Source organism: Takifugu flavidus, chromosome 13 (assembly GCF_003711565.1).
Source record: "Takifugu flavidus isolate HTHZ2018 chromosome 13, ASM371156v2, whole genome shotgun sequence".
Lineage (NCBI taxonomy): Eukaryota > Metazoa > Chordata > Actinopteri > Tetraodontiformes > Tetraodontidae > Takifugu > Takifugu flavidus.
Window position 1 is genome coordinate 11,687,029 of NC_079532.1, and position 25,810 is coordinate 11,712,838.

The 25,810-nt window shown below is 45.4% G+C and overlaps 2 protein-coding genes and 1 long non-coding RNA gene across 3 annotated transcripts; 2 read left to right on the forward strand and 1 right to left on the reverse strand.

The window, feature by feature from the left end:
* Nucleotides 1-1,060: 1,060 nt before the first annotated feature.
* LOC130536906 (RNA polymerase II elongation factor ELL) lies at nucleotides 1,061-22,874 on the forward strand. The gene is made up of 12 exons (XM_057053171.1): nucleotides 1,061-1,287; nucleotides 3,491-3,538; nucleotides 13,482-13,609; nucleotides 13,932-14,086; nucleotides 15,855-16,096; nucleotides 16,605-16,729; nucleotides 17,846-17,960; nucleotides 18,383-18,833; nucleotides 19,225-19,288; nucleotides 19,682-19,853; nucleotides 19,954-19,998; nucleotides 20,411-22,874. The coding sequence occupies exons 1-12, from the start codon at nucleotides 1,150-1,152 to the stop codon at nucleotides 20,522-20,524; spliced, it is 1,797 nt and encodes a 598-aa protein (XP_056909151.1). The 5' UTR covers nucleotides 1,061-1,149; the 3' UTR covers nucleotides 20,525-22,874.
* Nucleotides 3,545-8,024, forward strand: LOC130536910 (uncharacterized). Its single transcript, XR_008953501.1, has 2 exons — nucleotides 3,545-7,602; nucleotides 7,719-8,024. It is a non-coding gene; the product is annotated as an uncharacterized LOC130536910 (long non-coding RNA).
* Nucleotides 22,875-23,021: 147 nt separating the features above from the next.
* Nucleotides 23,022-25,810, reverse strand: pex11a (peroxisomal biogenesis factor 11 alpha). Its single transcript, XM_057053174.1, has 3 exons — nucleotides 25,511-25,810; nucleotides 25,315-25,430; nucleotides 23,022-24,159 (listed from the first exon to the last, which is right to left on the reverse strand). The coding sequence occupies exons 1-3, from the start codon at nucleotides 25,564-25,566 to the stop codon at nucleotides 23,591-23,593; spliced, it is 741 nt and encodes a 246-aa protein (XP_056909154.1). The 5' UTR covers nucleotides 25,567-25,810; the 3' UTR covers nucleotides 23,022-23,590.

The following is a 25,810-nucleotide window of genomic DNA, read 5'->3' on the forward strand; positions in this document are numbered from 1 at the left end:
GGTAAATCTTTAAGCACCTCACTTTCATAATGAAGGGATTATCGTTGTTACCCTAATTTCACTGATGCACTGCTGCAACGTTGCACATCAACACTGCGTTTACCAAAAGTGATTTCATTAATGGAGAGTTCTGAACAGCGCACGTGTGAGCAGCGCCGGGAGCCTTCGGGCCAGAGGAGGAGGTCTGATGGAGCATCTTCAGCAGGCACCGATTCCCACCCGGGAGCCGCAGCTTAATCCGAGCCACAGCGCACGCTTCCCAGCAGGGATCAGATTAAAGCATATTCCATATTTGTTTTTAATTTCAGAGACACGCACACAAAGGACGTGCGCGTGTGTTGGGTTGGTTGTTTGTTCACACATGTTGTGTCTTTGTTTTTACCAATTTTCAAATCGTTCGCCTCCATCTGTCATATTAACTTTGTTATAAATCAGCTTAGCTGGTTGCAGAAAATAGCACGTTTATGCAGGAAATTAACTGAAGATTGTTTTGCATCATATTTCAAGACATTTTAGAAACATTTCGTGGAAATCATTTAATTGTTCTCTCATGTAATTATGTGTTGTTTTTTAACCACCGCCAAGATTACTTCACGGCCATCTGTTTGTCCGCCTGTCTGTTAGCAAAATAACTCAAATGCTATGAATAGATTTCAATGAAGATTTTAGGAAATGATGATGGGCGAAGGAAGTGCTGTTTAAACATTAATGTTATGGATCCCGGAGGGAAATTGACCTTTGATCTTCAAAAGCTCAATCTTCTGTGTTATACTTGATGTTTGTTCCTGTATATTCCTCATAGTTTATGCTACTATTTCACAACCTTTTGTTTAAATGCTCCAATATTTCTGCTGAAGTGGGAGTAATCTTAGCTTTTCCAGGCCAGTTTCTCCATTCTGCGCAGCCAATAAATCTCTGCGTTTATGCGACGCAACACTGCGCTCAAAAGACCAACGCGCAGATCAGCTGAACATGGAGCAAAAGAGGGATCTACTTCGGGCAGGGGGCAAACACGCTCCGGCTACGTGTGTTTGTCCACGGTCCATGTGCGTGCCTGCGTGCGTGTGTTTGTGTGTTGGCCCCGCCCACACGCCTTCTCCACCGTGACGTAGGAGGCAGAATGTCGCCAATTAGTGTTCAGTTGTAAAAATGGCAGCGCTGAGACAGGAGCATCGGTATGGGCTCTCCTGCAGCAAAATCCACAAAAACAGCCCAAATCAAACTCGATTTCACGTCAAACTGACTGACACCGCCATCCGGACCCTGGAAACCTTCCAGAACCTGAAGGTAAGCGAAACCATCGCCTTTAACTTTGGCGCTTCTGCGCGTTTTGCAGCCTAGTGTATATATATATATTTAAATGTCTTTCAAAGGCGTCCCAAGTGTGGGCATCTGTGAAATTCCACAGAAACGCGGCTCGTTCTTCCTAAATGACCTCAGAAAGTGAAGTTGAAGTGCTTTTTCAGCGTGTTTTCCGTACAAACGCGTTGTTGGCGAATGCGCCTCGGCTGCTTGTGTTTGGGACGGAGAGAAGCCCGAAGCTTGAATTTATTGTGATCAAAACAGGCTATATCGGATGAATGGAGCGATGTTTTCACGAGTGTAACCCCCCCCCCCCCCCCCCCTCCCGTGACCCGTCAGGGAAGTGTGTTTTGAGCAGAAAAGGAGAGGCTGGGGCTATTTCCAACTGCGCTTGTTTACCAGCGCGTAATCTCCCGAAAAACCAAACGGAATTAAAGTTCCCTCTGCGCGATCACGGTCTCTGAAAATCTGCAGTTTGCTTTACATGTAATATTCCATCTGAAATGTAGATCAGCAGCGGACAATTATCGGAATTATTTCCTTTCTTGCTCTCTCTGTTCGCTGGTTTTAACGTTCGTTTCGCTCTCGGGGAGAAATTAATGAACAAGCCATCAAGCAAATTATTCCAGTCCTCTGTAACCAGAGACTGTTTTGTTGTTTTTATGATCCAATAGGTCATTTAAAATATTCAAAATGGTCTTTCCCACAGCGGTGCAGGATGAGACATTAGCCCCGCCGCTCGGAGTGGGAATGTGGGGACGTGCGCTGGGGACTCGGCTGAGTTGCGTTATTAGTATTATTGTGTGTTTTTTCTGCCTGATACGCGCCTGGAAGACCGCCCAGCTCCACGGCTCTTTTGGTTTGTGGTGCAGAGTAAACTCGCAACAGCCTGACAGCTCCGTGCAGGCCGAAGCAGAGACCGAGGCAGGAGAGGCTGCAGCAAAAGTTTTTCCGAGTCAAAGAGCAGCTCAGAAAAGGTTGTTTTTAGAGGCGCAGAGACTTTGCCCTCAGCAGCCTCAACCTGAACCAGTTTGTTTTTGCACCTGATATATTCACGGCTTTTATTACCCTCTGATTTTTATGCATCTCAATCAAAACGAGGCTTTAACTTTGAATGTAGCTGCTTTTGTCCACTGTTAGGCATGGAATGCATGATAAGCCACATAATATGACAAAAATGCAGATAAACAAGAGCCATGAGTCTGAATTATGTAAGGACAAATGATTCAGTCAATGCAAATCTACTCGGGCTTTGAAACTACCTACCACAGTTAACTATTTATGTCCTACAGTTAGGTTAGCTTTTAAAAACCTGGATATTGATGATGTATCTTCATGTGCTGACACGATTTAAGTGATTCAGTGCACAACGGTGCCAAAATGGAAATATTTTCCTGTTTATTTTGGACTGTCTGAGAAACGTTCAGGCAGATTCGGCCTCTCAGTTAGTTTTAGCCCCGCGGCTACGTGTGTAATAAGCCGGTGGAACAAACACTGCCATTAATTTTTCATATTCATCATTAAATTCCATATTAAAAGCTCAACTGGGAAAGTCACAACAGAGCTCCTCGACGGGGAGGACATTTCCCAACACTGTTAATAATAAATAAAGAGCGCTGTCAATCACGGACACAGCTGTATTTCACAGATAATAGCCCCCATCCATTAAGCACGCTCGCGTGGCCTCGCGATTTTTCTGATGATTTATATTTCCTTATCAGTTTGAAGGGAGAAGGAAGTGAGCGGCCGCAAATCATATCGAGGAGCTTTTAAAAAGTACCTTTTAAAGAAATAGAATTGCTTCTGCGGTGAGTTGTTGTCTTGTCTCTGCATTTCTGTATTCAGAGGCGAGAGGAATACAGATTTCTCTTTACCTCGACATGAACTAGGTTCCCTGTAAACAGTAGATTTCATTAATTCCATTAATTATATATATATATAGATCCCCCCCAAGTTATTGAAATATGACAAAATTCCTGAGGGGCGTGATATCTGATGGGAAATGACAATTATGGCAATTAATGTGGTGGATTCTCATTAAGAAAAGCCCATCGAGGATTGTCACATTGAACTGTTTATGTGGGAGAATAATCCTCCTCCTCTCCTCTGGTAACGAACGAAGCTGTCGGTTCGATTCAACCCGAATGTGACTCCTGACCACACTCCTCTCCTCTCTCTCTGTCCTCAGGCATCACTATCAAATCAGCCGGCGATTTGCTTCAAGGGGAGCCAGGGGGTAAGTTGTTTTGCATACTCTTCCCGACGCCTCAGAAATTGAACGCTCTAATTTCTTCTGATTCGCCGTAGACCGCTTCCTCATTCGAATCGTATGCGCCGCGTAGTGCAATTACGTTTGATTTTTGCCTTCGCTCGATGGGTTTTTGTCGACTGTTCATCACAACTTTCCCGTCTGCCAATCAGAGGCGACGCATTGTGCGGCTGAAGGAGGGATGAGCCGGGCCGTCGCTAGCTGCTGCTGGGCTGCTGCATATTTACCAGCCAATCGGCCCGGTTCTAAAAGGAGCCGGTCTAATCCCCGCAAGAGCCGATTGCGTCGGCAAAAGTGACTTTGCTCCGCACACAAACGCCGTCCCTGTGCACTCGCGCAGCCCTGAGACTGGGTGCGATGTACCCCCAGGCTGCTAGGCAGGTTACTGGGTCAGGATCGCAACTGGGGAGGCTTTGTTCGGGGAGGGGGAGGAGGCGCGGGGAGTTGACGCACCCCGGGGAGCCCCCCTGGTTTCTTGCCTGTTGTTTCTGTAAAGACATGAAAAGATTTAAAATGCAAGATATGGTGGAATTTCTGTCCGTTCAGAACAAATATAGGGCAGGGGAAAACGCGTCCTAAACCCAAAGAGTGTGTTTGTGTGTGTGTGTGTGTGTGTGTGTGTGTGTGACATCATGAGACCTCTGCGGAGAAAGCGTCAGATTAACCAGCTCATAACATCCCTGTGAAGAAATGTTAAGTGAGTGTAATTTAAGTGTTCTTTAATCTATGAATGGGATTTGGTGATTATATCGCGGCTGGCACATTACATATTCAAATTGCTTCGCGGGATTGGAGCTCGCTCTCCTCCCTCCCCCTCCAACAATGGTCCCCACGCTGGACGGTAGGGCATTAATGAGGTAGCTGCTACCACTGGCAGTGGGGGGAAGGCTAGATTAAGCCGTTAGTTGGGGGAGGATGATGGTGAACGTGGCAGTCTGGCACAAAACGGACCAAAAGGATGAACTGCGCCCTATCTGCCGGGTGAGATTTACAGTCGCAGATGTGGGGAGGCCGTCGGTTCTTCTTCTTCTTCTTCTTCTTTTTATTTGCTGGATGTGTTTGCTTGAGCGCATCCTTTCCTCAGAAGCAGCGTGAGGTCCGCGAGGTCATGTGCTGCAGGGTGACGAGGTTTGCTCCGACTGTTTCTTTCTGATCTTCCTCCACTCGGGCTCATGTCACATTTCCTGTAAAGAGGAGCTTCTAAAGCCACAAAAACCGGCGGAATTCTTCACATTGCTGTCCTGGCACCACTCCAGAGCTCAGCGGCATCACAGGCCAAAGCATGCTGGGCCTTTATTTTTTTTTCTTTTCCGACGCCTTTCTCTGTAAACCTGCATTATTACCCAACCCTTCTGTAAACCGCCTGCCAAGATTGATTGACCAAACTAATTCAAATTCATCAGAAGTCTAAAATGGTGACTGTGACGAATCAATTTAGTAAAAATAAATACATTTTTAAACTTCCTAAATGCCAAGTCGACTCAAATCTCAGGGATTAAGGAATATATCCAGAGCTGGTGTGAGTGCACATCGCCTGGAATTTCACACCCTTGTGCTTATTTTCCTTCCAGCCCCGTTACGCTCCCGCTTGCTGACCGGACCCCCGTCCATTTCGGGAAAAAAAGAAAAGAAAGAGGTTTAAATTTGTGCGATGCAGCAGGGTGCATATATATCTGAAATTTACCAGCAGCAGAGGCTTATGTTGCCGTACGGTAAACACGGATGGAGCCTAACGCTTCGCTGTGCCGGGTGACATCGGCTCCATTTTTCCTCTCGGTTCATAAATGTTAAATCGCAATAGCAGGAGTAATTGTTTAGGTTTATGGCCCAGTTTGAATTTATGTGCACAGCTGTCACATAAAGGCAGCGGCTACGAGGGGGAATGTGGAAGCTCTCTTGGAGATATTCTCATGATGGCTACGTGGGAAGGCCGAGCCTCCCCTGGGCTCCCTCCTGTCTACCCTCTTGATTATTTTGCCATTTTACCCCATGCCTTGGCTGAATCCTTGAGAGACGCTGGGGCCTCTATCTCACACACCGCTTCTCCGGCTCTACCCCCCACCGTGCCCTGCAAATAAGCTTTTCCAGCATGCGAGCGTGCATGCTCGCATTATTTTGGTCCTCCTTCTTTTTCCTGGAAGCTAATTAGAATAACAATAAGAGGAATGTGGTTTGAGAGCCGTCCTGTCCCAGTGGCATAGCAGCAAGAGGGAGAGCTGTCCCACGTGTTTCTGAAAGGGCACACGCCGCTCCATTCATCCAGATGTGTTAAGCCTCTATGTTTTCTGTTCTGGAGGCCCACCGTGTTTATGCCGAGGCAGCGAGACGCTGCAGATCATAGGGTAGATTTTAGGGAAAAGCCTGAGCAGGTTTTAGATTTTAAAGGCACTTTTCTTCAATAACCTGCGGTCTGAGACTGTGTTTTATTTAAAAGTCAAACAAATGTGTTCTGCCTGCGTTTGCTGGAGAACGCTCCCCCGGGACGCTGTGGAGCAACGTGATGTCGGAAGCTTTTCCAAGTGATGCAACCAGTTATCAATCAAAGTGCCTGCGGAGAGGAAACGACCCGCAGCACGTTTGATTGGGACTCGCAGGCGGCGGCGATGCTCGGATGGAGGCTTTGGGTGCTTTTGTTTTGGAAAGCCGCCCTTGAAAATGTTTTTGCTGATAAAGAATCGGCACAGTGACGCGAGCGACACGCGCGGATGTCACACGTGCGTAAACGCCAAGACGCGGAAACGGAGACGCAGTTGTGCAATTATTTTGTTTATTTAGCGAATCTGGGAAGAGAAATTCAACTGTTGCCCTGGAAAGTTGGAAAAAGCTCAGTGGAAAAATCCACACGAACACAGTGCTGTTCAGGGCTGTGGAGAAAATTACACAGGTGTGGATTTCAGAGTAAAGTAGAGGATCCTATAAGAGCAACGGAATCTGCAGGACATGGTGATATAATGCTAATTATGCTTTACATCATGTTTTTACATTAATTCTAATCATGGCATTGCACTTAATGTAAATGCAGAAGAGTTCTTGACTGTTTTTCAGATTTATTCTCTTTTATTGGCTCGCCTATCAGACAAAGAGAAGAATGTGCAGCGCAAAACAAACACGTGGTTAATTATCCAATATCTTTTTGGCACCATCAGTAATATGAAAAACAAGACGCTAACGAAATCCATGACACCCGTGCTGTCGACACCTCGTCTCAGAGGAGTTGCTTGTTCAGTCCCCTCGTTCTCTTTCTTTTTTTTTTTCTGCTCGGACTTAAAAATGCAGAACAACAGGATATGAGCAACAATAACACTGCGGTGTGTTTGTGTACAGTAAGAAACAGGGTTAACGATGACCCTAAACACTGAGGGCTTCTCACAGCTGATGCCTTCAGTCTAGGAAAAAAAACAAAACCCTGATGGCTTCATTGTGAATTCCTGTGTATTATTCTGGTCCGTACGTACTTTCCAAGGCACAATCTGCAAATTGTTAAAGGATTAAAGGGCTTGCTTGCTAGCTTGGAGAGAGTTGAGTAATGGGAGTGCAGTGTGGCGCTCCGAGTGCTTTTGTGGAATAGCTCCAGTGAAACAGTTAGAAATCAACAGGGGAAATATATTAATGCTGTCGGTGCATCCAAGCGGGAATAAACCCAAGTATAGAAGGAATTACCAAAGAATAACAATAAAACCTGATTTACAGATGGAGGAGCCTGTTCTCTAACCCCTGTGTGTGCTTTACAAACCTCCACCCCTCAGTGTACAAAGAGGAAGGCACCTATAGTAGGTGGGGGTTGGGGTGTCAGGCCCGTTGAGATGGAGAGTGTTTGTTGAGGTTGACAGATTAGCTCAGGCTTCTTGGAAAAAGACTGATTCTGCTTGGCATAACAGGCAGTACCTTGGGGGATGCTCGACAGTTGCCCATCCCCATATCCCCACGTGAACTCCCGTCAGACCCCACCCCTCCTTCATTGGCTTTCCTGCACCCCTCCCTCCCGCCGACCCGCCACATCCATCCAGGCTCGCCGAGCGCGCATATTTGAGGTCAGAATAAACGATGCCCCCGTGTTTTTTTACGCTGCCAAACAGAGAAATTCCACCTCGCATGTCAAAGCTCAGGGACGCCGGTCAGAGGGATCGTTCTGTTTGTTTCCCTTCAGATAATTATCAGAGTCTCGGCGGCTGCAGGACGCCACGTGACAGGAAACGCCGAGTGATTTCAACTATCTGGGCAAGTCGTCAACTTGTGGAGTCCATCATGTGATACATCTCAAATTGCCTCCCAGAAATAAAAAGCAAATCTGGAATAGATACACTTGTTCCTGCTGCGATCCATCCCCCTCCTCGCCGCTTAGATATTTGCCACATTCCTGGAGGAAGATTGGTAGGCCCATCCCTTATTACACTGACTACTGGGAGCCACCGCCAAACCCCCTCCCCACACAGATCCCCCCCCACCCCCATCCTTCCCTTTACCCCGCAACAACCCACAGCCACACGTCCCCGCTGTTCATGAATAATCCAGGCGGGCCGACAGCCCATTGCACTCAGCTTTGTGGGGGAAGACGCCGCAACAAAAGGCAGGCAGCTCTGGCAGAGCAGCACAGATCAGAAGACAATGGTAACTAGTGTCGGTACGCGGAGGAGCAGGAGGTTGAAACTTCGGGCTGAATCGCACATCTGCAAGTCTGGTCCCATCTCGGTGACGCCAAATACCAGAAGGCGAAGGTTTCATTTTGGTCGTTGCCTTTCGCCGCAGATGTTTGGCCTGCAGAGCGCAAGAGAGGATCTCTTTAGTTAAGCTATATATATATATATGTCTGTATTTTACTTATCTTATTCTAGTGTTTATTGTCTTCTCTATCTTGAATGTTGCAGCATCACACCGAGACAAATTCCTAGCTTGTGTAATACTGTGTACTACATGAACAATGGCAATAAATAAATCTGAATCTGAATCTGAAGCTATTTCTGTCCTTCGATGCCAAACGGCAGGGTTAAGAACACCGTTTAACCCCATCAAAGTTGGATCTGAGGATGGCGTTTCTTTTTTTTTCTCTTAAACACGAGGACACCACCGAAGGTCGCCTTTGTCCTTGTTCAACTGCTGAGCCCCCTGCCAAGATTTTCTGTTCCAGTCCAGTTCACACCTTATAACAGCTTGAAAGTATTTGACATCTCTAAGCCCTCAGGCTCTGGAGCAGCAGATGTGGCTGGGCTGTGGCCAGAGAGGCAGTTATTGTATCAGCCAGCCGCTCCGTGGGGGGGCTGCTCTGATAAGGTGTTAAGGAGTGTTGTTCTGGTGCCATTTTGTTGCTGTAGCTGTCAGATGGTTCACAGTGACTCTGGGAGCCGAAATCTCCCAGCTTTTATGAAGATGTTCAATTTCATTAAGATTGCCCACGGTAGTGGGAGCATTTAATGATAATAAACTGCCGTTAAGCTTGTCTCTGCTAATTAATCCTCCGTTTTAAAGACCCACGCCATCATAATTACAATATGTTAGTAAATTTAATTGCTCCTGTGCTCTTCTGGTCTGGAATGGATATCAAACTGACACCAAAATTACTTCAATTTTCAGTTGAGTTTTATTTATTTTACATTAGTCACGAACAAAACAACAGTGACAATAAAAAGATCTAAGCCTAACCTTTTTTATAACAGGAGGAAACCTTGAGCAGAACCATCTCTGCTGGTGACCAGTGAGCTCGAGGTTGAGTGGAATATAAAAAGATACTGAAGTGCAAACTGGAGGCCCTAGGAGAAAAATAACTACCCCCAAAAAAGTCATTCCTATAATCGAAATTAAAATATAACTTAGTTCCTGTAGCCAAATGTGATGTGTTTATGGTCTGTTTATGAAAGCGCCTATTTCCACTGTGTGAAGTGGCCTTCTATGGGCTGTTAGATTATAAGGATAATTATAATTACGTAATGTAATTACATAATGACATCAACACATCATCTGTCAGTAGGATCTCTGAATGCACCTTGTCATATATGGCATCACTGGTTGTTCCCCTAGAACGTCACCCTGCAGGCTCTGTTATTGTTATTGGGGGCATTTACAATATAGTAGAGTACAATTACCCCAGGGTAACTGCTTACAGTTCAACCAATAAGAGCTCCTGCATATAGATGCGAATACAGAGCTCGTTGCTCTCTGACCTGAGCTTCATTTTTCCGAGCTGTTATCTCCCCTTATCTCCTGAACTCTGCGTTCCGATTTGATAAGTTGTAAAGAACACTACTGTCTGTTCTGCTCGTTGCCCGTGCCGTCGGCATTAAAGCCACAGACGCCGGTTTTAGCATCTGCTTGCCTTTGTATCCGCTGTCGAGGACAGTACGTGACACTTGTGTGACCCTGCGGAGTGGGAAAAGACCAAATGACGGCACACGCGGCCTCGGAGGATTAGAGCAAAGCTCTGTATGAAGTCTGTGACTCAGCACCTTTCTGTAAATCCACTGCTGCTTGACTGACAGAACCTCCAGGACCACAGACCTGCCAGCACAGGCCCGCGAGTGGTTTAGGTTCATCATGAAAGACCGCTTGGCATTAACCGAGTGTTCACTGGTATTAATACGCTCTTCTGAATCCCATCAGTGACCTCGGGGCATCACACTCGGAAGATCTAATCGAGTCCACGTGAACGCGCATTCAGCTGAAAAGCAATGTGGTTATTAAGCACGACTTCCTTAAACCAGGCCTGTGGAACAGTAAGCATGCTGGCCATGAGCTCTATTTCCAAGGCTTATAAAACTGTTATATTTCCTTACAGTAATCAGCTCAGTTTCAGAGGACTCTGTAGTTCCAGGAAGGCGGAAGAGTGTGTTTGCAACACTTATCCCAACAATAAACAAGCAGTTTACGAGGAGAATGGGATTTGATGGAGATACTGCCGAAGGTTTAAAACCAGAGCGATATATGTGGTGAAAGGGCTGTGTGGTTTCAGCCTTCTTTTTGTTTTATCTGTTCTGGCTCCTCTCCAGACTCTTCAGAAGCCGGTCAGTAGTTGCATCACTTGTCCATAAACAGAATGAATCACCTACCAATGAGAGTCTCCTGTTGTCAGAACTCACCCCACCGACAGGAGGACATTGGTACCCACAATACCCCAAACTTAAATGAACAAATTTCTGCAAGGGCCCGGGGCATTAGTGGAAAATGTCCTCGACATCTTGATGCAACGGAAGCTCTTTGTACGTGGAGACATGAGGGATTTCTGCAAGGTCAAAGGGCACGATTTCACAGAGGGGCTATAGGTCAAATGTTTTGAGCAACCTTTAATGAGGTGTGAAAGGCAGCGATTCCTCTTGCCTCTTCTTCAAACCTCACGTGCTCTTCTGCCTTTTAAGAATCAAACGGGATTCTTTCCAGATCATCACATGATTCCTATCCAAAAAGGATGTTTCCGTTGTGTAGCTCGCTCGCTAGCGTCCTTCAAAGCCTCCTGCAGCAGTTTCATTTGGACTGGCCCGTTTCCGCGTCCGATGCCTCGTCAATAATTTCTGTCCACCACTCCGAAGACAATGGCGGCGCGGCCAGTTACAGTTCCAGGATGTCTGTTTTTATTGAATGTGGGAGGAGGGGCGGCAGTGCACTCGTTAGCCTTTGCTTCCAAACCGTTACGCCACATTTATATGCACAATCTACTTGCTCTGGGACATGCGAGCGTTAAATACCTGGCAAGCAAATACGTGTGTGCTGCCTTTTTTTGTTGCACATACTTCTGACTCAGGCGTGCGTTTTATTGTTTACAACAAAGTGCCGCTGTCTTTGGTTGGTGAGCGTTCTTGTTTTCGTGCTTAAGTTGTGCTCCGAGCGCGTTAATACATTCACACTTCAAACTCTCAGTACAAACTTTGCATATACGCGCTAATTCTCTCTAAGACTCGATTAGGATTGTGTTTGTGTGGCCTGTGTTTTTCCAGTCTGGCTCATAAGCATTAGCACAGGATTTTCCTGTTGTGGGTATGAATTGATGGAGTGTTTAGTGGCAATTGCCAGCGAGTCTTTGATGACAAAGTTTGCTGCATGTGCGAACAGGCAGACGTAGAGAAACTTGGATTGAGGGCTTGTGTGAAAATGGCTCGACCGGCTCCTCTATTCTGGGATGTTAGTATTATTCAGACCGAATAGGATAGGATGGGGGAACTTTATACCCCAACTATACTAAACTATACTTTTATTATCATTAGAATAAGCTTTGTTTTTTGGATTATTATTTTATGGCATTTAAAAAAAGAAACTGATCACAATTCAATAACTCAAGTTCCCGACTGGCAGGTTACTGCTTGCCTCCAGGTTTTGTGTGTTTAATATTATTCTCTTAAATTAAATTTGTTATAACTGGCTGTTAAGTGCTTTTAAATAGTAATCTACATATCTCTGGTATGAGTGTGTATTATTTTACCAGCCTAAACTGTCCTTTTTAGGACTCAGAAACTAGGATCCAATGGGTTAAATGACATATGGTTATGAAGCTTGGGAAGGAAGCTGTGAATAAAATGGGGGGGGCGACCCCTTAACAGTCTGACCTGAGTGACATTGATTAGAATTAGAATGTGAAGTGTGCACAGTGGCATGGATGGGGGTGACAGGCAAATCTAATGCATGGCTGGAGGGGGCTGATTCCGCTGCTGATGGAAGGACGGGGCTTGGTGGCACTGCTGCGATGTAAAACATGCAGTTTAACATCGGTCGGCTCTTTGGAAAGATGCATTTTTACCTGTGGTTTTTCTGCACGTGTCATTTATGCCAATAACCCTGTTTTGGAGTCCGGTTTCTTCTAATTCGGACCCAGGCAGCTTCTCCTTAACTCTCCTAAAGCGGGAGGTATTCGGTGCACGTTGCTGCCTGTTGCTTCTGTGCTGATGCTTCCGAGTCTCCATCAGTTTACGTGGATCTGCCGCGCCGCGTCGAGCGAATGCCCCGACTTAAATAGGTCGGAATTAATGTGTCTCCAGTGTCGATGGCCCGGATGGCTGCTTTACTTTTTGCGTTGACATGGGTGGGCTTGTGTACATGAAGGAAAGCTGGAGGCTGATGGGGGGCAGGGTGAACGGCATGCTTTGGGGTTTAGAAGAGGAGGAGGGGCGTCGAGGAGAGGAGCTGTTTATTGGCTAAAAACTGCTATGGCTTTGCTGCATGACTGGGCATTTGTGACAGCTATAGTCCTGCCTGCCACATCTGCCAGGGACTCTGTGCTCCGAGCCAGGCAGCTTGCAATCAATCACTTGTGACCCATAGCTAAAGAGGCGGCATCAGGTCCGTCCTGACGGCCGATCTGCCCCTGAAATGTGCTTGCACGTACTGCGCTTCATCTGCGAGGGAGCGGAGCTGTAAATGATGGCCGGTAATGACAGCTCGCTTTGAATTTAGGACACCCAATCAACAAAAGTGCCAAAGCGTCCATTTTGTATGTGGACAAAAGATGTAGGCGGCGCAGGACACGGTGTGTGTGTTTTTAAGGTCGTATTACCTGTTGGTTAATGACTTTTTACATTAAAATGGGTTTTTGGGTCATTTTATGTAACATGTTTCTTCAGGAGACAGACCTCACCCTGCTGGTTTGTGTTGCATGTGGACAACGTGCAGCAGAAACAGGTCACCGCTCACGTGATCACTCTTCAGTGTTTCTTTTTAGCTTTTTATCTTTTGGTTAAAGTGTTTTCCAGCCCCAAAAAATCAGCCTAGTACATCTGGGAAGCGCTACAAAATACTCATTACGTAACTTACCGCTCAAATTAGCAGCGCTGGCAGACGCCCTGAAGCACGGCAGGGTGCACTGCAGGGCACTGTTAAAACTTTAAAGGTGTAAGATTTCCAAGACAGGAGGTGTTACACCAATAGTTAATAAACACTGTGTCTATTTCATGAATGCTTCATTCCTTCCCTTTTTTTCTCCCCCCCAAATAAACAGTACATAAAGATCCCAGCGCCGACTCACGAATCCCCTGATGCATTCAGGGTCTTCTCGTTTTACCTGTCCAGCGACAGCAAAGACAAGCCCCAGTCCAGCTTCGACTGCATTCACCAGTATGTCTCAGGGTAAGCCACCCGTTCCACAGTCGGCTCTGAATGGAAGTCGAAATAAAAACGATGTCTCGGCCAATAAAGGCCTGCAGCTGTCAGGCGGCCTTTAAAACGGGAGCGAGATTGAGGGTAAATGAAAAGCAAGAGTCGCTGCTCGATCGAAACTGCTGGATTTGTGCTCCGGTCTTCACGAATAAAGTTGTTTAACAGACACTAGAAATAAGAGACAAGTCAAAAAGTCTGCACACTTCCATCTGACAGACGGCCAGTTAAGTAGAGCCAGGGAATTTGTAAGCTTATACTCCTAAATCTCTCCTTTTTCTTCGCCTCTGGACAGGGAGGGCAGGGATCACCTGGAGGGCCAGGGCAGCATTCAGGACAAGATCACAGTTTGTGCCACGGACGACTCCTACCAGACGACCCGAGAGCGCATGTCCCAGGTGGAGAAGGACATCTGGAGCCGCACGGCAATTGAGATCAAACCAGGGCCAAGTAAGCTTCACGCCTGATCACTGCAGATTCCGCTGCGGCGTCCAGCAACGGTGGCGTCGGCCTCTAGGCGCTCCACGCCAGATAACCGGGCGGTTCATCTCCTCAGAGGGCTTCTAAACCGTTGGTCCTTCCCCATTTCAGCCTGCTAATGTGTGCCATACGGCGTGAAAGTTATCACATAATTGACCCAAGTGGTGTGTTGCAACTAGTCGCGTGAAAAACGTTGCAATTATTCTTTGGTTCCAGTCACCAGAAAATTAGTGCCAACACTTCCCTGCAGATAAAGCTTTGCTGAAATTGTATCTGCATTATAAAGAGGCGTCTCTTCCCTCCGAGCCATCCCAGTGAGCATTCTTTATCGGCTTGAGTCATGGTTTTTAGAGCCAGTGATGAAGCAATCGACCGTGGTTTAATCTTATAGATGACCTACATGTCTGGCCTCATACTATTTAGATGCCCGGTGTGATTCGAAATGTGTTATAAATATCTTGTTGACGTGTTTAAATGGAAAAATACTGTGCTCGCTGTGGTTAGAACATGATATTCCGGACATCGGCGCTACAAAACCAGCTGTTGATGCCGGTCCCAGCATATTACGCATCATTTTGCTGGAGAAAAAGCCTTTCACACACTCCCAAGAAGTACTGGAGGCCTCAGGTCTTGCCAGACGCATACCATTCCTGGATATTCCATTGAAGTTGTTTTTCTAGCGCTATAGCTGTCCTTCCGTCCTCATCAATGCCAAAAAGAGCAAAAAAAAGATGTTCTGGATCACAGGTTTGTGCCACATTCTGTGGCCAGAGCTCAGTTGTTTTGTGGTGCCCGAGTGTTTTTTATGGCACGGTAATGCTAGACTCGTGTGTATGGACCCAGTCACAATTACAGGTTGGCCTGTAGAAAAAATGTACACACGTTTCACTGCCGTATGATTTAAATCTCTGTTGCTTCAGGGTGAAAGAGTCACCAAAAGCCAAGCGAAATGTGTGCGCGAATTGGTTTTTTACGCTTTAAAGGTACTGTGAAACGGCCCAGTTACAAAGTGGTAGATTAAACCAGAGACCTCTCAAAGCCTCTTCGGTGCTTTACCGCTCAAAAGAACAAAAGATGTAGTTGTGTGTCACGTTGGAAATGTGGCGGTGCACTTTTTATTTTCTTTTTTTAAAACGCAGGAAGCGTATTTGCCTAAAATCATTTATGCTGATGTAAAAAGGATTTCCTGCCAGAGTCACTTTTGGAAGAGCAAATTGTTGGAGTGACATATTAGTACTGTTAAAATAGAGTAAATAGCCAAAACCTGTATGTAAATGTACGTTTAGGGAGGGGAACCAGTTTGAACCGTGCAGTGGAAGGTCTCCTGAGTACATTCGTTATGACACTTCGTCCATGCTGTCCCCATGGAAACGCAGTGAAGGTTTGACCTCGAGAAACCTCCCAAGTATGGGCTAATGTTGTAATGAGATTACAGTGTGACGATATCTATAAGGACTGCCTGCTGAGTCCAGTTGAATTAGTCCTGCAGCAGAAAGAAAGGGGCCCCTGTGCTGCTAGCCGTAGCCTCTGTGCGCTCTGTTTTATTTGCCAGTAGAACAAGGCTAGCGTTAGCCTTATTCTAGCGCACAGCAACACGTCCTGCAGATGTAAACACAGAGGGTTTCACATCAGAGCAGGGGTTCGTTGACTTGAAAAAGAAGTGACGCAGCATTTTTCTTGAATAACCTTTTAAGCTTTTCCTCCACAATAAGTCTCTCCTGTGCTATTTTCATCTTAGGTAAGTGCATTAAGGTCCAGAGGAAGCAGGCTCTGGTAACAGGCTCAGAGAGCAGCAATAAGCTTTCTCCGAGCAACAAGAGGAGCCTGGTTCCCAGCCCTGTGGCACACCGGCCCCTGAGGGACCGCATCATTCATCACCTGGCCTTAAAACCCTACAGGAAACCCGAGTTATTACTGTGGCTGGAGAGGGAGCGTGCCGGTCCAAAGGACAAGGCTGACCTGACCTCGGTACTGGAGGAGGTGAGACTTTGGACTAATGATCGGAGTAGATGCACAGATTAGCTTTGGGTCAGATTTTTTTTTTAAAAAAAAGCCACGTTTAACATTGGATATTAAAGAGTAGAAAGCTCATATGGGAATTCTGCTGCTCTCTCGCCCTGTTTAAGTGTCTCTGCCGTCAGTAGCGAGAGGGGCCGGCGCTACCGCTGCTAGCTGTAATTGGTGCTGTGCTTTAATCTTCTGCAGGGGAGAGTACTGTGTTTTGACATTAGAGGGTGGGGTGTCTCTATCTGGGACCTACTTTCAAAAGCCAAAGTGTTTAGTTTTGAATCAGCTGGATTATGGCGCATAAAGGCCGCAGCTCAAACTGTTCACCATGGAAACGATACAGACCCACAGAAGAAAGGCCGTGTTTTATGTAAACATACGGTGTGGTTTGTAGGTTTACGGCCTTCTCCGGCCCCTTTTACTGCTGTAATCTCTTCTCCTCTTTCTGTTTATTAACAGCGGGATCTGTCCTTTGTTTCAGGTCGGTAAATTGAATCCTAAAGACAACAGCTACGCGTTAAAGGATGAGTTCTACCGGCACGTCCAGAGAGACTGGCCCGGCTACCTAGAAGAGGAGAAGCAATTTGTCCACAGGCTGCTAATCAGGTGGGTGTTGCGCATTACATCTAGTTCATCTGAGGTACGCTCCAGACTCATCAGGGTTAATTTACTCACGAGCTCCTTCCTACCATGTGCCTAGAGCACCACCAGTGTTTTACATTTTTGGGTGAGAAATGCTGGGCGTGCTGCCCCCTGAGCTGAGCCAACTGTGTCCCTTTGTGCTCTGTCTTTGTGCTCCACTGGCAGACATTAGAGAGCAACTAGCACGTTTCCACAGTTGCTTTTTTGTTCTTCGGACCAAATTTGGGTATAAAATGCAGGAGAGAATGAGGGACGGATGCATTTTGACAGCGCTGGCAGTGCTACGGAAAGGCCCCTGGATTAGCGGAGATCTCCACCGTGCTCCTGCTGAAATGGGGAGCTTTTAAACGACTTCTTCTCTGGCGGACGGATCTTTTAATGGACACTTCAAAGCAGGGGGAAAAAATGTTCCTCCAGCGTGTTGCCAAATGATATTAGCATGGGAGCGCAAGGCCACGCTGCAGAGGGAGAATTGCTTCTCCTCGTATGTGTCGTCCCGCCAATAAAAATGCTCAACATTCACTTTACGGACAGTTTTGCGGGGGAAAAACCCACCAAAACAACCACGTATTATTGTGTCAGCCCCTCTGTTTACCACCCGCGCTCGGCCCTCGGGTTATCTCCTGTATTCCTCTCAATTAGGCTTTCCTGTTGCAATGCTTAATGCTTCTGAACTGCTCTCGCACCGACCGTATGACTGGGAAGCCACTGGCCGGTGGGGGATGGGTGACTTGTGACTGTTTAAGGAAGGAACTGTAGGAAGTAGATTACCAGAGAAGAGGGTTTGGTTCCTGCAGGAGGCCAAATCTGCTATTGTTCTGGTCCCTGGACCGTATTGGTCTTTGTGCTCCTCTTCTGGTTAAACTCATCATTGGATACACAAAACATGGATACAGGAATGCTTTTGTCACTGGTAACTATAAAAGAAGGATGCAGTTTTTACGGCGTCCTCAAAAATCCTTTATCGTCGTTCGATTGCTCGTAATGCTGCCGGTGTGTGTATTTTATGAGCCAGGCGGTCCAGGTCTTTCACCCCTCGTCTGTCCCACTGATGCCGTTCTTTTCCTAATGCTTCTTCAGGAAACTCCAGCAGCACCACAGTAGCCAGTTGAAGAGTCCCCAGTCCAGTCATTCATTCCACAAAGCCCCCGTGGACTCCCCCGCCTCACAACTCAGCCCTGCCAAGAATCTTTCGGTAATTGTTATATTTGAAATAACTCCCCCCCCCACACACACACACACACACTTCTTCTTTCTCAGAACAACATTTATGAAACTGTTCAGAAATCCCCACAAAATGCCAATTTTGGCTGTGTACTTCCGATGCTCCAGGAATTATGGTTCCTTGATTTTTAGTCCACATTATCAAAAATAAATAAAGCAGACATTTGATCACATACAAGATCTTGTTATCATCGAAGTTGTAGCTTCACCTGAAAATAGTTTAAATAGGAGGATTTATAACATTAATACGAAACTTCAAGGAAAAACTGTTACATTCATCAGATTGGTTAAAGTTGATTTAAAATAGCTGTATGTTAAAGCACTTTTAAGTGAATAACAAATCAACAGTATATAGTTTCTGCTCACCGTTCTTATTCTTATCTCCCCTCACAGAAACGCCCGCTACCCACCGACTCCTCCAACTGTCGGACCCCCAAAAAACTAAGACTGTCAGAGCATAGTTTGCCTCCACCGTCACCCTCTCATGGAGGCAGCGGCACCGGCGAGGCCCGGGGCTCCTCCAGCCACGGAAACACTGCCGCACAGGTCAAATTGGACTTTGACAAAGCCGGCAGCCACGTCCGGGAGAGCCCGAGCCGCCTGTGCCCGCCGCACAACGGCGGCGGGTCTTTGGCGCCGCCCAAGGCGGAGAGGACGGAGCCGGCCCTCGCCGCCCCGAGCCTGAAGATCCCGCACGGCGACGCGTCCGTCTGCGCCGAGCAGCAGTTCAACAACGGCCAACACAAAAAGAAGAGGTCCAAAAAGCACAAAGAGCGAGAGCGGCTCAAACCAGACTGGATCGAGACCAGCCCGGACCTGAAGCAGAACCAGGATAAACTCAGAGGTAAAAGGGCAGCTTTGTTTTTAGAAACACCTTTTTTATTTATATTTTACTCACTTATAGCGTGATTTGATTTAGCCAAAAAGAGCCGCCTGGCTGGGTTTTAGCCTGTGTTTTGATTTGCTGAAGCGGGGAGTGTGGTGAGGACCAGCGCCCCCCCTCCCGTCTGCACTCCGGTCTGTTGATTGACTGTGCAACAGCTGTTTGACCCGCGGTCGAGCGAGTCAGCGGGCTGCGTCGCCTGCTGCTGGGCTGCTGACATGACTGCCTGCCTTGGAACAGATCTCTTATCTGAGGCAGCTGAAAACGAGTCCATCAGCCTTGATGTGAACATTTGCGTTCAGGATCTGCTCTTTTTTTTCACTGCTTGGATGTGTGTTGTTTTTTTTTCCAGACCACGAGGGAGAGAAAACACCTGTCAATCAATTATCAGAAGAGGAACTTCCTGACTATTTAATGTAAGATAAATACACACAGCTACAGCTTGTTCAACAAGGCCAGATTTGTGCGAGAGTAATGATTAACCATAATTGTTCTCACATCGTCACCTGGTCACCAAAGATCATCGCTGCTGTCCCCATATTTTTGTTGGTCTTAAAGCCAAATTAAAGTTACATTTATAGTAGTACATAAAACAGAAGGGGATGTTTGAATGAAGTGGCACTAAAAAAAACCCAATTTTGTCACGTACACATCTGAGCAGAATTCAATAAATTTCATGACGTAACCAGGCTCACGCCGTCGCTCAACAGTGCCATCTCCTGGCAGGATTGAAGAAATGCAGTTGCTCTTTGAACGACGACTTTGGCCCAGATTATAATTTCTAGTTTATCATGTATTTATTGATTTAGAAAATACAGCACCATAACTTCACTGGAGCAGCGTCAGAAGTACAAGGAAGACTTCTGTGGAGAGTATGACGAGTACAGAGCTCTCCACGACCGGATCGGGGCCATCACGGAGATGTTTGTTCAGTTGGGCTCAAAGATCAACACGCTGTCCCCGGGAACACAAGAGTACAAGGTACTGACCCTGGCCAAGTACTTTCAACTGTCCTCTTTATAAAATAACAGCCATCACGACACCTGAACGGCATCATAATCTACTTCTGGAATCCTTGCAGATTATGGAGGACCAAATACTACAGAAGTACAGGAAATATAAGAAAGTAAGAATTGTTTTGCATTTGCTTGATGTAACTCTCTTTAGGTCTACAGTGGAGCCCACGCAGACTTTTATATTTAGGACTGTAGTGTGTGACAGCTTTCTTACACATAAATAGCTTTTTGGAAATCAAATGTTTTTGTAATTCCTCGCTCCTCCAGAAGGGGGCGATAGCGCCTCATTCGACTCTAGTATACATAAGCTCTAATATAAAGTAGAATGTTGTGTAACATTAACTTCAAAATTTGGTTGGAAGGTTAAGTAACATTTATGTTAGTAAAGCAGATTACTATTTAAAACACAACGCCTCCTGTTGCAGTTCAGTAACGGTGTGTAAACAGTGGGGAGAACAGTCACTTTTGGGGGGCCGAGTCGTTCATTTTTGGCAATCAGGGGCCTCCTTTGTTTCATTTCAGAAGTTCCCTGGGTATCGGGAAGAGAAGAAGCGGTGTGAATACCTCCACCAGAAACTGTCGCATATCAAAGGCCTGATCACAGATTATGACCAAGCACACCAGCTGTCGTCGTGACCGTCCTCGACCCCGAGCCAGGGCGACTGGACCAATAGACTCCTGACGCACCCATAGGCTGCCCCGCTGGGTCCTGGTGTTGCGGAGACACCAGCTGATGGTCGGCGGAGCTGAAGAGAGCGGCTGAGACCACCAACTCGTAATCAAACCCTTTAATGTGGTTTCTAAAGAGGCTGGATTTTGTTCTGCTGCGAAGGGGTCGGATCACTCACTAAAGGCCAAATCCATCTTTTATTCTAATGAAAATCGGATGCGATCCTTCCTGCCTAGTTACATTAGTATCCTTTATGTCGTCAGAACTAATGAAAGCTGATTTATGAAAGTATTAACTTGAAGGTACAATCAATCTGAAGAGAAAAACAGGTCTTTTAATGGGACTGATTGAAAGACAAAGTTTGTTACGGTGCAGCGCAGTGTAACCAAATCCAGTAGTCCAGATTCTTGGACCAGTTTCTTCGAGCCTAACTTTTCTGCCATTTTTCCATTTTTTTTCCACATTTCTAAGAAATGTTATAATGCCTCAGCACCATTTCTTCCAGTATGACCATGCTGGTTATAAACTAGTGCTACTGTTCGTTTGGTGTCAATGTCACTTACATGTAGCCTACCATGAGCTGCCTTCTCCTCATCCACTCGCATATCTCAAGTTACATGTCTCTTAAGGTTTATGATGCATATTTTCCTCTCGTATTACTTCTAACAATTACTGGAGCTTGGTGAGAGTTTAGAGGGGTTTTTGATGCGCTACTTTAGCTTGTCTGATGAAATACAATGTTTTGGTTTTAGTCTTAAAGTCTTAGCTAACTAACAGTAATTGCCACACGGTAGCATTTATTTTTCTCTTGTTTCTTTTTAACATTGTGTTTTATCACATATCTGAAGCAGTTTAAACCGGGTAAAGCGGCATGCTGCCCCCTAGTGGCCACACACGTCTTAGTTCGCTTGTCTGGTACTCAGTGGCTTCAGCTAGAAACAGATTTCAAGTATTGACTTCGCCTCAGTGTAGCTCAGAATTGTCTTAATAATGGTTTGAGGATGAAAGTGAGATTTGCCTTGTTTCAGCACAACGGTCCCCTGTTCTTCAGTTCTCTCTTCGGGGTTTAACCTGCACAGTTCTCGACATTCTAGGGAAATTTCTGTTTAGTCGTCCCATGCAATTATCCGTGTCCTTGTCTTGTGTATTTGACATCTTAAGTTATTTCAGTTTCAGCTGCTTTTAGTATTTTATAGGTTGTCAGATCATGACTCCATCATCGCGCACCACTATCAGAACATTTGCAGAAATCTATGGAAATTGTGCTGCACGTCTCCCGATTTCTCCATGGAAAAGGCTCAGTCGGCTTTACTGTGTCTTATTAACACTAGACGCATCTTAGATGAAATTATATGTACATATTATTACATCTGGTGTTCTGGGGTGTTTGAAGAGTTCAGACTTGCTTTGTTCTACGCACACGGGAACATTTCTGCGAAAGGAATATTTATTAGCAACAATTGATGTAAGAATTGTAACTGCAAATCCAAACTATGAAACCACATAAGTAATTAGGAGGCGGGGATTAGTTAAATCTCGACCTTCTTGCTTACAATAACGGCAGTCTGATCACATCATCATATAATAATGGCTGTTCTGAAGTGTGTGTGAGTCTGTGTGTGTGTGTGTGTTTCCTCAATCAAAACCAGACCCTGGATGAAGGGCTCCAAGTCCTCAACTGTGATTTGTTTCTTGTTAACTGGTGAGTTGAATCAGCAAACTGAAGGTGCCTTTTACATTCAGACCCTCTCTGGATGCAACTATCATCGGGCCAGACATATTTGTAGTTTCACACTGTTGCCACTTTTCAAAGTGCTTTGTTAATAAAAATTCTGGATTGAACTGACATTAGATGCCTTGTAAATGTATGAATTGAATTACATGTGTTGCACTACCGTGAACTGTTTAGGGGACACAACAGTTGATTATTTAATCTTGCAATTTCCTTTTCCATCTGAACTAATGACCCAAGAAAGAGGTTTTTATCGAATAAATGCCGGCTATTACTGAATATCTACTTAGAAAAAAAAGGCATCTTTGCAAATGTGAAAACAAAAATGCCAATCGCAAATGATTGATCTACTTTTAGAACAAAATGTCCTATTTATTACTTTGTATGTTGTTTCCCCTTTTTGGATTCATTGGTAGCTCAATTTTTAAAAGCAAAACTCTTAACAGTATGGTGAAAGGGAAATTGAATATATTTTTGCAATTTTAAAATGGTGAATGCTTTATCACAATGTCGTCTTCTTGAGAAAAGCTCTCAGAAAAGTGTATTTGTGTCGGTGTACAAAAAAATAAAAGTTTAATGTCCAAGTCATTGCAGCGTATTTCCTCTAGGGGGCAGTATCGCGCTACTTGCCAACTACAGCTGGTTAGAACTACACTAACCATGTGTGAATGGGTTTTTATTAAATTTATGACACATTATACACACAGACTCCTGACATCTAAAGCTTTAAGGCCTGCTATTCATATATTTAATTTGATAACTTTTCCCAAAAGAAAATATAAATACCAGTAGATGCAGCACCACTTCTACCCATTATATTAAGAGCTTAATTACAAAGCGCTCATTGCATCATAACATTCAAGTGTTTTAAGAGCATCTGATTGAAAAAACCCTTAAGAAAATTACTTATAGCAGTTTTACAGAAATAACAGGAAAGAAAGATGTGAAATATCCTCATTTCAGAAATTACTGTGGAAAAAACACATTTTTAACCCATAACAGTTACCTTTTAAACCAATGTGTTCCTTTGAAACAAGCCTTTTTTAAAACTTAACTGGTCCCATTTTAAGGTTTAGTTACAATTATTAATATCCACAAGCAAACAAAACACCTAAACCATGTCACACTGTGCTCACATTAGTAAAACTGACCATTTTCTTAAAAATAAAAGTGTGTTTTGTCTGGTGTAATTGTGTAAGGCTTTTGACCCCGGGTCATTGACTGGGCCAACATTACCAGAACTCTGCAGTAATAAGTGTTTATCTCTAAACAGCATTCAAGGTTCATCTCCAAATCATTATCAGGGTTTGATTCTTAACTGTGGCTGAACAAGAGTCAGGATCCCGATCAGTGAGGAGATAAGACCACAGAATCCCACCACCCCTGCATTCGTCTGGTAGATCCCCAGCCGATCTAGGGGAATGAAGAGATCACACAGGTTCTTGAGCGTGTCGGCGCCGACCTCAGGGTGCGATCTGAGACTATCCAGCAGCAGAAAGAGGAAAGCGTCCAGCTGAGGAACCACAACGTCGGCCACTTCTGGATTTTCCTGGAGATGCCGATCCAGTTTCTGCCTGAAGTGTTTGTCCCTCAGCCTCTGGACCATCAACTGCCCGATGGCGTAAACGTCTCTGGTCAAATTCAAAACTAGCGACAGGAAGTAGAAGCGTGAGGAATTCAGGCTCCATCGCTCTTTGTCGATTTCACGGATGAGGCCGACGTTTCGAGCCCAGAGCACATTGTCACAGATAAAGTAGAAGGCGCGGCTGAAGTTGGCTGCAGTCAGGCACAGGCGGAGCACACGGTCCGAGAGTCGCACGGTTCGCTGGGCAGCCTCAATGGAATTCACCGTGTTCCCCAGTCTGAACACTGAAAAAGGAGGGAGATGTACAGAGTAAGCGTGTGTGTGTGTGTGAGTGTGTGTGTGTATGAGAGCAGTCATCAATTTAACATGAAATGTCAGGTCATTTCCCAACCATTTTATTCAATAGACTCTAATCATCATCAAGCTTTAAACCAAACTGTGCTTTGCCTCTTTGTTAATTTACAGAATAAATTAATAACACTGGTGAAGTGGTGGCTGATGTGTGTGTAAAGGTCGCTCCTGTAACTGCAGCAGTTCAGACGCTGTTGTCCACACAATCATCTGCCTGAAACACGCACAAACACCACAGCCATAAAGAGGCCACAAAGACCACAGATCCCCACCGGTTCAGCTCTAAATTTGCCCGGATTTTGGGAATATTTTAGCCAAAACATCTGATACAGAGCCCGCCTGGGACGCCGGCCAACATGGAGCCAAACGTTTCAATTTAACATCAAAAACCGTCGCATTAGTCTCCGTGTGAATTGGTAAAAACCTGTTTTTCTGATTCAGGTCAGGCAGATCAGAGCTCTGATCTGGTGGAACTCCAGCGTGACGGCGTTGGGTACTTGAGAGGGAACTTCAGGAACAAAGTGTCTGATTACTCCATCAGGTTTAATACAAGATTCCAGATTTGTTCAGCACTCAGAGCTGTGGACTAGAACAATAATGGTGGGGCGAACGGAGGAATTTAACTTGGACGTGTCGACAGTCTATCGGAGAAAGAGGACGGCTAAAAACAGAAAAACAAGTTATGGCATCAGTTTCTAGACCAGACCTTTAAAGAAGGATCATATTATCCTCTTATTTTCCGTTTAACTGATTCTATTTCGATTTTAATAGTTTTGTGGCTCTTGCAAACTGTAATGAACATATCGGTGTGCATATATAAATAGGATCTGTGGTTTAATCCTCAATCCCACAGATGGCGAGAATAATAAGCAATCACAACACAAAAGGTGAAGCATACCTCTCTCAGCATTCAAATTGTCGATTTAGATTGAATAAAACAATCAATAAAACAAAATTGTGATGCAGAAATGGTTGGACTTACTCATACTCAAATAACAAATACAGACGTCCGTGGAACTGCTGTTTATTATTACCCACTTAGCTGTCTTTTACTTGAAAGAATGTAATTATAATTGGAAAATACTCACGTTTTCGTCCAGCGCTCATGCTGGCTTCGAGGCCTTTGAGTTTAGCCACGAGATCCTTTTTCTCCGGGTTATTTCGAAGTAAATAGATCGACAGTGCACAAGCATACTGGGTGGCTCTGAAATAATTAAAGTCGGCAGAGTGGAAGGGTCCAGTAAACACAGCATTTGTTCCGAACACACTGACATGACTACTTACCTGAATATACGGTCCCTCCCTTGACTTTGATTCGTGAATTTAACAACCGCGTCCATGCCGGAGTCGTGCAGAACAGGTTGTTCTAGTTGACTATAAATCCGATAAAAGAAGCTTAACTTAACGCCACTTTCCGGGTGACATAAAGTCGTTCACTAGTGTGACACACAGCGTTGGACCCTGTAATGCTGGTGAGAATTCAAGCAGGGAAATCTGAAGTTCGGAACTTGTGCCCCCTTCACAAGTCGTTTCTGCGGACGCATGATGCCGGGGGCGGTGTACAGCTCGGCTCTTTTGCTAAAA

Excerpts from the sequence above, each read along its gene's own strand:
- LOC130536906 (XM_057053171.1), top strand. The coding sequence starts at position 1,150 with ATGGCAGCGCTGAGACAGGAGCATCGGTATGGGCTCTCCTGCAGCAAA. Across the intron at positions 16,097-16,604 it reads TGACCTCGGTACTGGAGGAG|GTCGGTAAATTGAATCCTAA; the intron begins GTGAGACTTTGG and ends CCTTTGTTTCAG. Across the intron at positions 17,961-18,382 it reads GCCCTGCCAAGAATCTTTCG|AAACGCCCGCTACCCACCGA; the intron begins GTAATTGTTATA and ends CTCCCCTCACAG.
- pex11a (XM_057053174.1), bottom strand. The coding sequence starts at position 25,566 with ATGGACGCGGTTGTTAAATTCACGAATCAAAGTCAAGGGAGGGACCGT. Across the intron at positions 25,431-25,510 it reads GGGAGGGACCGTATATTCAG|AGCCACCCAGTATGCTTGTG; the intron begins GTAAGTAGTCAT and ends TAATTATTTCAG. Across the intron at positions 24,160-25,314 it reads CATGAGCGCTGGACGAAAAC|TGTTCAGACTGGGGAACACG; the intron begins GTGAGTATTTTC and ends CTCCTTTTTCAG.